General features: G+C 40.7%; 1 protein-coding gene across 2 annotated transcripts in view; it reads left to right on the top strand.

Annotated features, from left to right (window-relative positions):
* lyst (lysosomal trafficking regulator) overlaps positions 1 to 14,841 on the top strand; it is a 316,053-nt gene that overhangs the window by 94,628 nt on the left and 206,584 nt on the right. For both annotated transcript variants that reach the window (XM_073056659.1, XM_073056660.1), the window contains exon 3: positions 1,414 to 1,609. In XM_073056659.1, coding sequence (XP_072912760.1) covers positions 1,414 to 1,609 — 196 coding nt within the window. The remainder of the gene's footprint in view (positions 1 to 1,413; positions 1,610 to 14,841) is intronic.

Raw genomic sequence — 14,841 nt, 5'->3', positions numbered from 1 at the left:
AACAGTGAGCTGTGGTAAAGTGAACGTTCGAAAAACGGGGCCACCTGTACTGTAGTTGATATTTGGGTCGAGACCTGTTGAAGGGTCTTGGCCCAAAACATCAAGTGCTTATTCCTTTTCAAAGGTGCTGACTGACCTGCTGAGTTCCTCCTGCATTTTCTGTGTATTACTCTGGATTTCCAGCATCTGCAGAATCTCTTCTATCTCAGAAGAAGTGCAAATCTTCACCAGAACTGTTTATCTACTGCCCCTTGCAAACAGGAAGAGGAATATATTACTTCTTATTGAAAATTACCCACCCCATCAAATAATCCTTGTTTTTGTTCAGACCTAGAGGAACTAAAGCAAGTTGTGAAAAACTCTGCTCTCAGTTTCAGTTAAGCATCATTACAATTATAATTGAGTGAAACTAATTGAATTCTTCATAAAATAGAAGGCACGCGAAGTAGATTTCACATACACAAACAAATTACTGGCAGTACATTTTGTGCAGTTTCCTTGCTCAATTGTTATATAGTTAACTATATTGCTTTTAGCTGTTACTAATTTGAGGATACCATATCTAATTGGTCAGCTACTTTGGAGATACTCTGACATTATTAACAATCGCTTTATATATTGCAGGTATTCATGTTGCCTTCCCTGTTGAGCCTACTTTGAATACTGAAACAAATCTAGAGTTAATACCCTTAGAAATCTTTACTATATTCAAATAGTTTCTCTAGGATCTTGGTATATGTTTATAAATGTTCACAATTTATAACCAAAACTGTTAAGCACCAAATAGCACAAGTTGACTTTGTACTAAATCAATTATCAAGCATGGGTGAAACAGTAAGCCTGTCATGTGCTGTAATATGAAATACTTTTATGTGATGGAGATTGTCCATGTGATATCACATGATGCCACAAGGGTTCAACATTTCTGAATTTAGCACTTCCATCTGTTCATATCTGTGTGGTTTAGGGTGGTTGGAAGATCTCAGTAATTGACTCAAATGACAACTTTCAAGATCCATGTAGGAGCTTAAATTTCAAACATTTGCAGTGAAACAAGATTCTTGGGATAATGTGCAGGATTAAATGTTTAACTAACTTTAATATATGAGATGACTTTTATGTATGACTGTGTAAAAAGTTTAAGTAGAGTGGGTATATATTTTGATACGTAATTCTGTGTAATTTGTGAATAACCTGAACTCTAAAGTTAATTTTATTTCAATTTTGTATGTGCTTGAGAGGCAGGCTTTTCAATTGTATGGCTAGTTCTAAAATTTGGCTTTTGTAATCACTATTGAAGATCCATTATCCAAGTACTGCAGCAAGGTGTAAGATTATCTTTAAAGTTGAATGAAGGAGATTGCAATGTTGTCTGCTTTTAAAATGTTCTAACAGATTTACTTCTTTCCATAGCTCAGACATGAGCAGTGCCTGTAACACGTTAGCACGAGAATTCCTGACAGATGTGCACCAGCTTTGTAATGCTGTGTCTCAGAGGTCTGAGAACAAGGAGGAGGAGGAAGAAAGCCACATGGTTGCGTTGGGCGAATATCTAGTTCGAGGTCGAGGATTCCTACTCCTAAGTACACTGGATTCCATTGTTGATCAGGTACTGTCCTTAATTATTTCTTTGTAATGGTATGATTTATGCATTCTACTCCAAACTAAACATCAAGAAGTTCTTTTGAATCTGGTATCTTTTTTGGTAACACACACAAAATGCTGGTGGAATGCAGCAGGCCAGGCAGCATCTATAGGAAGAAGTACAGTCGACGTTTTGGGTTGAGACCCTTCGTCAGGACTAATGGAAAAAAGAGATAGTAAGAGATTTGAAAGAGGGAGGGGAAGACCCAAAATGATAGGAGAAGACAGGAGGGGGAGGAATGAAGCAAAGAGCTGGGAAGTTGATTGGCAAAAGGGATACAAGGCTGGAGGAGGGGGAATATCATTGGACAGAAGAAAGAAAAGGGGAGGGGAGCATCCCTAATTTTTAATTAATTTCTCTCTTTCCCCCTCACAATAATGGTGCTCCCCTCCCCCTTTTTTCCTTCCAAGGCCTTCCGTCCTATGATACTCCCCCCTTCTCCAGCATCTGCAGATTTTCTCATGTTTATGATTTTTTGGTATCTTATTTAGAGAATTTGAGAAAATCCGCAATGGTTCAATCATCTCAAACATATTAATCTTAAATGATTCATTCTAAGAGTTTGCTGCAATCATATCAATCTCTCAGGACACCTGCTTCTCATTTTATCCGATGTGTGTTTCTTAAATGGAAAGTACTATATTTCCTGTCACCGAGTCCTAAATATATACATGATTGATAATTATTTAAACTGACCTGACACATGAAATTGTATTGATAAAAGCATTTAAGATTTTAAAATGGATGTGATTTTCTGAACAGATTCATTTTTATACACCAATTTGTACCTTTTATGCTTCAATTTTGATACCAGCTCATTTTAAATGCTTGGTTTGTCAGAAAAACTATTTTATTCAGTGGGTATTTGGAACATGGAATATTGAGGTGTAGACAATCAGAATAATGGCAAATTTAAAGGTGCTTCTTTCCAAATTTAAATGCTAAGCTATCTGAGTTAGAGCTATTTACTTAAAGTTTAAATGCAATGAGTTACTTAAATGCTGAAGGGAATGGAGTTTGTTACCTCAGATAGGCTATTTGAGATTTGAGTGGTAGAAGTAGATGGATAAGAAATGAGGATACATGCTTTACATCGCTCTATGGTACAAATGACTGAAAATTGATTAATACTTTATTACTGTCTCAAAATTTTAAGATAATTACACACATTCTGAATGCTAGAAAGACTTTTCATTTTAGGTGGTAATTAATTTGAACAGTGTGAATTTTTGGAGACAGCAGTTTACTGCAATTTTGTTGAATTGATCTTGCATGCCGGTAAGCCAAGATGACATCTTTGTTCTACAGTGGAAGAGCATGTAGAATGTGGAATGGCAGTATGTATTGTTCAAAGGCACGTGACAGTGACAGTAACCTAAATCAAAAATTACCTTATGATAAATGTAAATGTTACAGGTACCCACTGATTTTTTTTGTATTATGTTTGAGGAAGTGGTGGAATTAAGTGGAGAAAAATGTTTATCTTTCAAAAACTCAGGACTTACTAAGAAGCGTATCAAGAGAGAATGAATGTACTCAGGTGAAGCAGTACTTGTGAAGAGAGATGTTGTTTAAGTTTTGTCTTTAGAATTGGGTCAAAAAACTAGAGATATACAAGAAGTCTTAATTTAACAGTTAGGATAAAGGTAATGAAAGGGCAATGTATGAGGAACATTTGGCTCTGGGCTTGTACTTGCTGGAGCTTAGTAGAATGTGGGGGATCTTATTGAATCCTATTGAATATTAAAAGGCCTAGATAGAGTTGATTGAAGAAGATGTTTCCTATAGTGGATGAGTCTAGCACCTGAGGGCACACCCTTTAGAGTGTCCCTTTAGAACAGAGATGAGGAGGAATTTCTTTAACCAGTAAGTGGTGAATCTGTGTAATTCATTGCCAAACACTGCTGTGGAGGCCAAGACATTTGGTATATTTCATGCCGAGGTTGATAGATTCTTGATTCGTAAGTGTGTCAAAGGTTATGGGGAGAAGGCTGAAGAAAAGGGTTGAGAGGAATACTAAATCAGCCATGATGGAATAGCAAAGCAGACAGTGGGCTAAATGGCCTAATTCTGCTACTATGTCTTATGGAAGAATACGTACACGATGATGAAGGAACTCAGCAGGTCAGACAGCATCCGTGAGAAAAGAGTATCCAACGTTTCGGGTCGAGACCCTTCATCAGGAATGGGGGGGGGGGGGGGGGAAGAGAGGGCCGAAGCCCAATGATGGGGGTGGAGGAAGAACTAGAGGCACCAGGTGGAGAACCAATCAGAGGAAGGATAAAGAGGGGAGGGGATAAGCTTGAAAGAACTGTAGAGATAAAGGAGCAGAAAGTTGAAAGGGGAGAGAGGCAGAGAGGGACCTGGGATAGGGGGAAGGGGAGGGAATTACCGGAAATTGGAGAATTCAATGTTCATACCACCAGGCTGGAGGCTACCCAGACGGTAGATGAGGCGTTGCTCCTCCAACCTGAGTTTGGCCTCATCATGGCAGTAGAGGAGGCCATGTATGGACATATCTAGATGGGAATGTGAAGCAGAGTTGAAGTGGGTGGCAACCGGGAGGTCCTGTCTATTGTGACTGATGGAGCATAGGTTCTCAATGAAGCGGTCCCCCAATCTGTGTCGGGTCTCACCGATGTAGAGGAGGCAGCACCTGGAGCAATAGATGACTCCAGCTGACTCGCAGGTGAAGTGTTGCCTCACCTGGAAGGACTGTCTGGGGCCCGGAATGGTGGTAAGGGGGGAGGTGTGGGGACAGGTGTAGCATTTGCGCTTACAGGGATAAGTGCCAGGTGGGAGTTCTGTGGGGAGGGACGTGTCGACCAGGTAGTCGCGGAGGGAACGATCCCTGTGAAAAGCTGAGAGGGGTAGGGAGGGAAAGATGTGCTGGGTGGTGGGGTCCTGTTGAAGGTGGCGGAAGTTGCAGAGGATAATGTATTGGATCCGGAGGCTGGTGGGGTGGAAGGTGAGGACAAGGGGAACCCTGTCCCTGTTGTGGTGACAGGAGGATGGGTTAAGGGCTGAAGTGTAGGAGGTGGAGGAGATGCGGGTGAGGGCATCTTTGATGACGCCAGAAGGGAAACCACGATCCTGAAAGAAAGAGGAGATTTGAGAAGTCCTGGAACAGAAAACCTCATCCTGGGAGCAGATGCGGCGGAGACGGAGGAACTGGGAATAGGGAATGGCATTTTTGCATTGGACAGGGTGGGAAGAGGTATAGTCAAGATAGTTATGGGAGTCAGTGGTTTGTAGAAGAAGTCGGTGGATAGTCTGTCTCCGGAGATGGAGACCGAGAGATCAAGAAAGGGGAGAGAAGTGTCCGAGATGGACCAAGTGAATTTAAGGGCTGGGTGAAAGTTATAAGCAAAGTTGATGAAATTGACAAACTCAGCATGGGTGCAGGAAGCAGCACCAATGTAGTCGTCGATGTAGCGGAGGAAAAGTTGGGGAGTGGTGCCAGTATAGATTTGGAGCATAGACTGTTCCACATAACCCACAAAGAGACAGGCATAGCTGGGGCCCATGCGAGGGCCCATGCGAGTGCCCATGGCTACGCCCTTGATCTGGAGAAAGTGGGAAGAACCAAAGGAGAAGTTATTGAGAGGACACAATAGACAGGACCTCCCGGTTGCCACCCACTTCAACTCTGCCTCTCATTCCCATCTAGATATGTCCATACATGGCCTCCTCCACTGCCATGATGAGGCCAAACTCAGGTTGGAGGAGCAACGCCTCATCTACCGTCTGGGTAGCCTCCAGCCTGGTGGTATGAATATAGAATTCTCCAATTTCTGGTAATTCCCTCCCCCTCCCCCTTCCCCTATCCCAGGTCCCTCTCTGCCTCTCTCCCCTTTCAACTTTCTGCTCCTTTATCTCTACAGTTCTTTCATGCTTATCACCTCCCCCCTTTATCCTTCCTCTGATTGGTTCTCCACCTGGTGCCTCTGGCCCTTCCCCCTCCCCTATCTCTATTAATGGGCTTCGGCCCTCTCTTCCCCCTCCCCCCCCCATTCCTGATGAAGGGTCTTGACCAGAAACGTTGGCTACTCTTTTCTGATGGATGCTGTCTGACCTGCTGAGTTCTTCCAGCGCCGTGTACGTATTCTTTGATCCACAGCATCTGCAGTTGTATTTTTGTATTTTTATGTCTTATGGAAGATTCAGAGTAAAGGGAGATGGGAGGGAAAGTCTGTAATATAGAGGGAGATGGGAGAGATTAATGACAAAGTATGATGATGCAAGGCAAAGAGGATAATGATAGAACAAGGGCTTAAAAGATTGAGCTAAATCAGATGAAAATAGAAGAAATGGAAGCCTTCCCTGAAATAATCTAGAAGGAATAATAATAGCGGAAATTCGATATGGAAAAATTGATCATCTGAAATTGTTGAATTCAGCTTTATGCCTGGAAGAATATAATGCAAATATTATTCATATGAGCTAAATAGAAAAGAAGAATGTAAAAGGAATGGTGTTCCATCTCCTGTGGGAAGGTGCTTTGAGAAGGTAAATAATTTTGCTGAAGATGGCAGAGTCAGGCAATCCCAGAGAGATCTACCTTGCTGGATCTACCAGTACTCTGATTGGGGCTGGTGTCATTATGCAAGGGAAGGTAGGATCTGTACAGAGGAGACAGTTTGCACCTGAACTGGAAGGGGACTAATATCCTAGTGAGAAGGTTTGCTAGTGCTGCACGGGGGTGCAGAGAGTGGTTGTTTAAACTAGTACCAGAACAGATAGTGGAGAGGTTGTGGAGACAGATGTTAAAACCTCAGACAAAGTGAGGAATCAAAAGGTTGAGCATGGTGCAACTCATGTCCTGGGCTGCATATATTTCAATGCAAGAAATATCGTACGAAAGGCAGATGAGTTTAGGGTATGGATCAACAGCCGGAATTAATTGTAGCCATTAGTGAGATTTGGTTGCAGGAGGGGCAGGACTGGCAGCTCAGTATTCTAGGGTTCTATTGGTTTAGATGTGACAGAGTGGTAAGGATTAAAGGAGGAGTAGTGGTGTTACTGGAAAGGGAAAATGTCATGGCAGTGCTCAGTGAGGACGGACTGGAGAACTTGTCTACTGAAGCGTATGGTGGAACTGAGTAATAGGAAATGTATGACCGCGTTAATGGGGCTATATTACAGACCACCTAACAGTCAAAGGTAAAGATAACACTTGTAGGGATCCTTGGTTTTCAAGAGATATTGAGGCTTTGGTTAAGAAATAAAGGAGATTTGGCATGTCAACAAATACACTCAAAAATTTCTGTAGATGTATTATGGAGAGCATTCTGACAGGCTGCATCATTGTCTGGTATGGGAGGGGCTACTGCACAGGACTGAAAGAAGCTGCAGAAGGTTGTAAATCTAGTCAGCCCCATCTTGGGCACTAGCCTGCAAAGTACCCAGGACATCTTCAGGGAACGGTATCTCAGAAAGGCAGCGTCCATTATTAAGGACCTCCAGCACCCAGGGCATGTCCTTTTCTCACTGTGACCATCAGGTAGGAGGTACAGAAACCTGAAGGCACACACTCAGTGATTCAGGAACAGCTTCTTCCCCTCTGCCATCCGATTCCTAAATATACATTGAAGCCTTGGACACTACTTCACTTTTTTTAATATACAGTATTTATATTGCACATTTTTAAATCTATTCAATATATGTATACTGTGATTGATTTATTTATTATTATTTTTTTCTCTTCTATATTATGTATTGCATTGAACTGCTGCTGCTAAGGTAACAAATTTTACATCACATGCCAGTGATAATAAACCTGATTCTGATTCTGAGATGCATTGCAGGTATAGCCAGGTAGGAACAAATGTGGTGTTTATGGAGATTAAGAAATGCAACAGAACATTGAAAGAAATCAGGAGGGCTAAAAGAAGACATGAAGTTACCCTCGCAGACAAGGTTAAAAGAAAATCCCTGAGAGATTCTACAGATACGTGAAAAACAAAAAGATTGTAAGGAACAAGATTGGTGCTCTGGAAGATCAGAATGTAATCCAGGTGTGGAGCCAAAAGAAATGAGGGAGATCTTAAATGGATTTTTTGCGTCTGTATTTACTCAGAGACAAACAGAGTTTATAGAAGTGAGGCACAGCAGTAGTGAGGTCATGAATCTTGTACAGGTTTTAAAGGAGGAGGTAAAGTAGGGTGGGTAAATTCCTAGGGCCTGACAAGGTATTCTCTTGGACACTGCAGAGGCAAGTGCAGAAATTGCAGGGGCCCTAGCAGAGATATTTAAATCATCCTTTGTGACAAGTGAAGTGCCAGAGGATTGGAGGATAGCTGGTGTTGTTTCACTGTTGAAAATCTCTAAAAATAAACCAGGAAAATTTAGGCTGGTGAGCCTGACATTAGTAGTGGGAAAGTTATGGGAAGGTATTCTAAAGGACCAGATATGAGTATTTGGATAGACAGGAACTGATTAGGGATAGTCAGTATGGCTTTGTGCATGGTAGGTTGTGTCTAACCAATCCTATAGAGTTTTTTGAGGAAGCTACCAGGATGAAATTTATTCTCTAAATTTGCATTCAGAGAATAATCCTGTCAAGAACCTTCAATGTGGCATTGGAGATATAAATGGAATGGAAAATAGAAAATATTTTCTATAACTGAGGTTGGGTGGGACTACAGTTAGAGGTTATGGGTTAAGGGTGTAAGGTGAAAGTTTAAGGGGAACGTGAGAGGAAACCACTCGGGTTTGTGAGAGTTTGGAACGAGCTGCCAGCAGAAGTAGTGCATTCAAGCTGGATTTCAATGTTTAAGAGAAATTTGGATAGGTACAATATATAGATGGTAGGTGTATGGTGGGCTATGGTTGCAGTGCAGGTTGATAGGAGTTGGCAGTTTAATTTTTTTTTGGCATGAACTATATGGGCCTAAAGGCCTGTTTCTGTCGTATACTTTTCTATGACTCTGTTAAGTATGAAATGTTAAAGAATCATATGCTGAATATGGGGATAGATGCAGTAGAAGACACTTGAGGAGAAACCTACAGTGGGAGCAGAAAAGATGAGAGAATTCTGAGAAAAGAGTACAGGGCCTTAGCAGAAGAAACTGAAGACACCTTCAGAAGAATCTGAGGAAATGGAATGGGGTTTTCACAGGAAGAATAGTAGGTGTAATTGTAGTTATGCTAGTTGGAGTTGGTGGGCTCACAGTGGAAACTTGTCTCTTCTCGGAAATTTGGAAGATATTTGCAATTTGACGTTCTCAAGTCCAGATAAAAATGGAAATTGTCAGTGAAGTTAATGACATTTTCTAATTTCAGTTGTAGTCTAGGAAGTGACAGTGATGCATTCAACATTGAACTGAAAAATGCCTAAACTGAAATGAAATAAAGGTATGCCATACAAGGAAGGTTACAGTTTGGACCTTTTCAGGCTTTGTTATTTGGAGGAAGTAAATGGGAGTCTAAGAAGTTATTCATTGTGATATCAAGCTCAGCCAAGTGGAGGAAGGTGGCGGTGGCGGAAGTCTGGTTAAGTTTGCATTCAGAGAATAATCCTGTCAAGGACCTTCAATGTGGCATTGGAGATATAAATGGAATGGAAAATAGAAAATATTTTCCTATTAATATGAAAATAAAATTGTTGTAATTTATTTTTTTATTGAAGTTCATGAAACAAACATTTCCATAAGATGTATTCCAGACATTGTACATATATATCATATAATCATATATATCACAAAGTCTCCACAAAGTATTTATCTGGGGTATACACTTATAGAAAAGAGTGGAAAGAAAAAAACAAGCAAAAGGAAAGAACTATGTACAAGTAGGGAGTGATCTTTTTTACAACAGATTCATTGATTTGTGAGAATAAAATCAGGCCTATGAGGCATTATGTAGTTAAACCATTTTTCCCAGTATGAATCAAATTGTTCCAGCTTATGAGTAACAGCTGCTGTTATCTTCTCCATTTTGTAAATGTCCATTGTAATTTCCATCCATGTATTTAAAGTTGGGCTCCTGTGATAACCATTTCCTAGTAAGAGTCTTTTTACCAGCCACCAACAGTATATTCATTAAATATTTATCTCTTTTCAACCATTCTTGAGGTATATATCCAAAATATATGGTCTTACTCTCCAAGGGTATTTCACATTTAAAGATGTCTTGTAGGGCACTGTGTATCCCCCTCCAATAGTCTTTGTGGAGCGAAAAACTAGAAACCATTGGAACTGGATTTATAGATGGTGAGACACAAAATTGGTTTGAAAATGGAGGGGGGGGGGGGAAAGATAGTTCTGATGAAGAACTGGATAGATCAAACTAATTTAATGCCATAATGATAGTCTTGCTTGGGAAGAAGGTAGAACCAGTTCTGTGTGGTTGTGAAGAAAAGATCTCCAAAGATTATGGGATTAATGGGAAATAATAACCTGGAATTCTGTTGTGGAACTGCAATCCAGAGATAGTTATGAGAAATCTCTGCCCAATAATCATCAACATATCACCTGTACCACAAGGGGTCCTAACATACTCAACCACTGTGATACGAGGATTTGCAATATCTACTGTTCCATCCCTAGACCACATTTTATGAAATCCTTTCTGGCTGTTCTCCTACCTGCATATAGGCAGAGGCTAAAGAGCAAAAACCCCTGAGGTAAGGGCAACAAAGAAATGGTTGTGAGAGGCAGAGGAGTGGCTATGGGATTGCTTCGAGTCAGTGGACTGGGCCGTGTTCAGGGATTCATCAGAGGATCTGAACTAATACACCATAGTTGTCATAAGTGAGTGTGTCCCCAGAAAATCATTCAGAGTCTTTTCTCTGACCAAATGCTCTGGATGGATTAAGAGATCTGCAATCCGCTGAGTGCAAGATCAGTAGTATTTAGGTCTGGCAACCAAGTAAAATACAAGAGGTCAAGGTACAATCTCTGGAAAGCCATCTTACAAGCGAAGTAGCATTTCGGACCAGACTTGAATCACTGAAGGAAGCTTGACAGCTGTGGCAGGACTTGAATGTCATCACCTCCCACAAAGTAAAACTAAGTGGCATAGGTGACAAGAAGGTTTCACTCCCAGATAAGCACAATCCCTTTTATGCTTGCTTTGTCAAAACATGGAGGTACTTTCACATATTTCCACAGCCCCTGATGACCCCTGAGGCTGATGTGAGAGCATCCTTCAGCTGAACCCAATGAAAGCATCCGGCCCAAACGGAATACCTCGGCAACTGCTGAGGACCTCTGCTGATCAACTGGCTGGAGTTTTTACTGAAATCTTTAACTTCTCACTTCATCAATCTGAGGTACCCACCTGAATCAAGCAGGCTTAAATTATACTGGTGCCTAAGAAGAACTGGTAACCTCCCTCAATGACCATCGTTCAATAGCATTTACACTGTGATGAAGTGCTTTGGCAGATTGGTGATGAAACATATCAACTGTTGTCTGATGAATGACTTGGGTCTGTTCCAGTTTCCCAACAATCACAACAAGTCAACGGTTGATGTCATTTCATTGGTTCTTGACTCAACCATTTAAAACTAGATAGTGAAGCTACATACCTCAGTATGCTGTCCATTGACTACAGCTTGGCATTCAGTAATCATCCCCTCAAAATTAATGAATAAGCTCCAAAACCTAGGTCTCAATACCTCCTTGTGCAACTGGATCCTTAATTTCTTTACTTGCATATCTCGGTCTGTTATGATTGGCAGCAGCATCTCCTCCACAATCACCGTCAGTACAGGTGTACCACAAGGCTTAGCCCCTGCTCTACTCACTTTATATTTATGACTGTGGGGCTAAGCACAGCTTCAATGCCATATTTACGCAAATTTGCTGATGATACTGTTGTCATTGGCTGAAGGTGGTGACAAATTAGCATGTAGGAGGGAGATTGAGAATCTGGCTGAGTTGTGCCATACCAGCCTCTCACTCAATGTCAACATGACCTGATTATTGACCTCAAGAGGAGGAAACTGGAAGTCCATGAGCCACTTCTCATCGGCAGAACAAAGTTGGAGAGGGTCAGCAACTTTAAATTCCTTGGTGTTATTATTTCAGAGGACCTAACCTGCAATTACAAAGAAAGCATGGTAATGTCTCTGCTTCCTTAGAAATTTGTGAAAATTCAGTATGACATCTAAAACTTTGACAAACTTCTATAGATGTGTAGTGGAGAGTATATTGACAGATTGCATCACAACCTGGTATGGGATCACCAATGTCCTTGAACAAATAGTAGTGAATACAGCCCATTCCATCATGGATCCCACCATTCAGCACACATGCATCCAGTGCTGTCACAGGAAAGAAGCATCTATCATCAGGGATCCCAACTATCCAAGCTATGTACTTCTTGCTGCTGCCATCAGGAAGGAAATACAGGACAAAGGTGTGGCTTCCTCCCAACACACCAGATATAGTGGTCAAACCAGAAGGCTGCTTGATCTGAAATTTACATACCACCAGTGGCTGATTATAATCAAGCGCTCGTGATACTGCATGATGTCATCTCCAAACAAGAAATGGTCCATCCTGATGTATTTCAAATTATAGTCGGAGACTTCAACCAGGCTTGTTTGAAGAAAGCCCTGCCCAATTACTACATGTTTATATAGATAATCTGTAATACTATAGGTTCCAACATGTTGGACCACTACTATACTAAGATCAGGAATGCCTACTGTTCCATGCCCAGACCGCATTTAGGTCAATTGTATCACTTGCTTGTTCTTCTCGTGTCTACAAACAGGCAGATGGTAGAGAGCAAAGTTCCAGAGATTAAGTCAACAAAGAGGTGGTCACAGGAAGCAGAGGAGTGGCTACGTGATTACTTCGAGTCTGGACTTGGCGTGTTCAAGGTCTCGTGTGGATTTGAATGAATACACCATGGATGTAATGGACTTCATTAAAAAGCTGTAGACGAGTGTCCCCCCACAAAATTATTCAGAATCTTCCCCAGTCAGAAGCCCTTGATAAACCATGAGATCCACAGTTTGCTGAGAACCAGATCAGAGACATTAAAGTCTGGTGATCAAGAAAGTTACAAGAGCTCCAGGTTCGATCTCTGGAAAGCCATTTTTTTTTGGTAATTTATTTTTTTATTGAAGTTTATCATCAAACAAACATTTCCATAAGATGTATTTCAGATACTGTACATATATATCATATAATCATATTTGTCACAAATCTCCACATAATAATTATCTGAGGTATACACTTCTAGAAAGGAGGGGAGAGAAAGAACAATTGAAATAAGAAAACTATGTACAAAGTAGGGAGTGATCTTTTTACAACATACTGACTTGTGAGAATAAAATCAGGCCTATGAGGCATTATGTAGTTAAACCATTTTTCCCAGTATGAATCAAATTGTTCCAACTTATGATTAACAGATGTTGTTATCTTCATTTTTTAAAAATGTCCAGTGTAATTTCCATCCATACATTTAAAGTTGGGCTCTCCTGTGATAACCATTTCCTGATAAGGGCCTTTTTACCAGCCACCAGCAGTATATTCATTAAATATTTAACTCTTTTCAACCATTCTTGAGGTTATATACCCAAAATAAATGGTCTTACTTTCTAAAGGTATTTCATATTTAAAGATGTCTTGTAGGGCATTATGTATCCCACTCCAATAGTCTTTGATATTGGGGCATTCCCAGAAAATATGATAATGGTTTGCAAACACGAGGAAATCTGCTGATGCTGGAAATTCAAGCAACACACACAAAATGCTGGTGGAACGCAGCAGGCCAGGCAGCATCTATAGGGAGAAGCGCTGTTGATGTTTTGGGCTGAGACCCTTCGTCAGGTTTGCATTTTGATTTCCACAACTTCTCCAGCAAACTATCATAATAGGATTTCTGAGAGGGTGTAATAAAATATCTTACCAAGTTTTTCCACCCGAACTCCCTCCAATTCTGTGAACTGGTACACTTCCATTGATGCCTCCATATTATTGTCCATTCTTCCTCAGATATTATTATCCCTCCTTCCTTCTCCCATTTTGTTTTAATGTATGAAGTCGAATGTATTTTAAGATTTGACAAACCCTTATACACACTTGAAATGATTCTACTACCATTGTTTGAATTGTATACTTTTCTAAGTAGCTCTATCAGACATGTACTTGCTTTGGTTACATTTTTAACTGTCCTATTAACATACTGTCACATCTGTAAATACCGATAAAAGTCTTGTTTTTCTAAAAGTGTTTCTCTTTGAGCATTTCAAAACTGAACAATGTTCCTTTCTGGAAAGCCATTTCATGAGTGAAGTAGCAATTCTGGACCAGGGTAAAAGCACTGCAGTGCTTCTACTACTTAGGATTTTGTGGAAGTTCCATATAATGTCTAAAATTTTGATTAAGTTTTATAGATTTGTAGTGGAGCGTTTATTGACTGGCTGGCTGATATGGAAACACCAATTCCTTTGACTGGAAAATTCTACAAAATGTTCTAAGTATGGCCCAGTTCATCATGGGTAAGGCTCTCCCAACTATTGAGCACATCTACATGAAATGCTGTCACAGGAAAGCAGCACCCATCTTCAGGGACCCTCACCACCCAAGACACAACTATAAACACGTTTTCTCTTTTCGCTGACCAGTCAGCATGAGGTAGTGCGTAAAATAAAAAAAAGTTTGCTTTCAGTCAGGTCTGCGTTCAAGATTTAAAAAGCAGAGCTTCATGGCAGTTTTCTCTGAGTTGGACAATCAATATCAAGGGTGCATAAAGAGATACCTTTTAATCAGGATGGTGATCGAGATTTTAAAGGCAGAGTTTCACAGCACAGGAGCAACCAATCAACAAGAGGGTTTCAATAGAAAGGGCCAATAAAAATAACTCGAGTGCCAGCAGAGTGGCATTCTTTTGAGTGTGCCAGTCTTTAGAGTATTTTTGGCTCTCAGGCATAGACGAGATCAGGCTTGGGCAAGGTAAATTTTCTCTTAAGATTCTCTCTTCCTGCTTTTATTTGTTCATTATCTGTTTGGGCATAATAGTTTAGTGAGAATGGCTCTAGGGGTAGTGTTTTGTACTCTTGAGTGGGATGTGCAAAATCTGGAAGCCCTGCAGTCTCCCACATAAACACATTTGCACCAGATGAACCGAGTTGCAGTTCCTGAGAGAATGTATAAAGGAACTAGAGCTGCAGCTTGATGACCTTCAACTCGTACATCAGAATGAGGAAGTGATAAACAGGAGTTACAGGGAGATAG

This window comes from Hemitrygon akajei, chromosome 9 (genome assembly GCF_048418815.1).
Source record: "Hemitrygon akajei chromosome 9, sHemAka1.3, whole genome shotgun sequence".
NCBI lineage: Eukaryota > Metazoa > Chordata > Chondrichthyes > Myliobatiformes > Dasyatidae > Hemitrygon > Hemitrygon akajei.
This window is presented reverse-complemented; position numbering and strand designations above follow the sequence as displayed.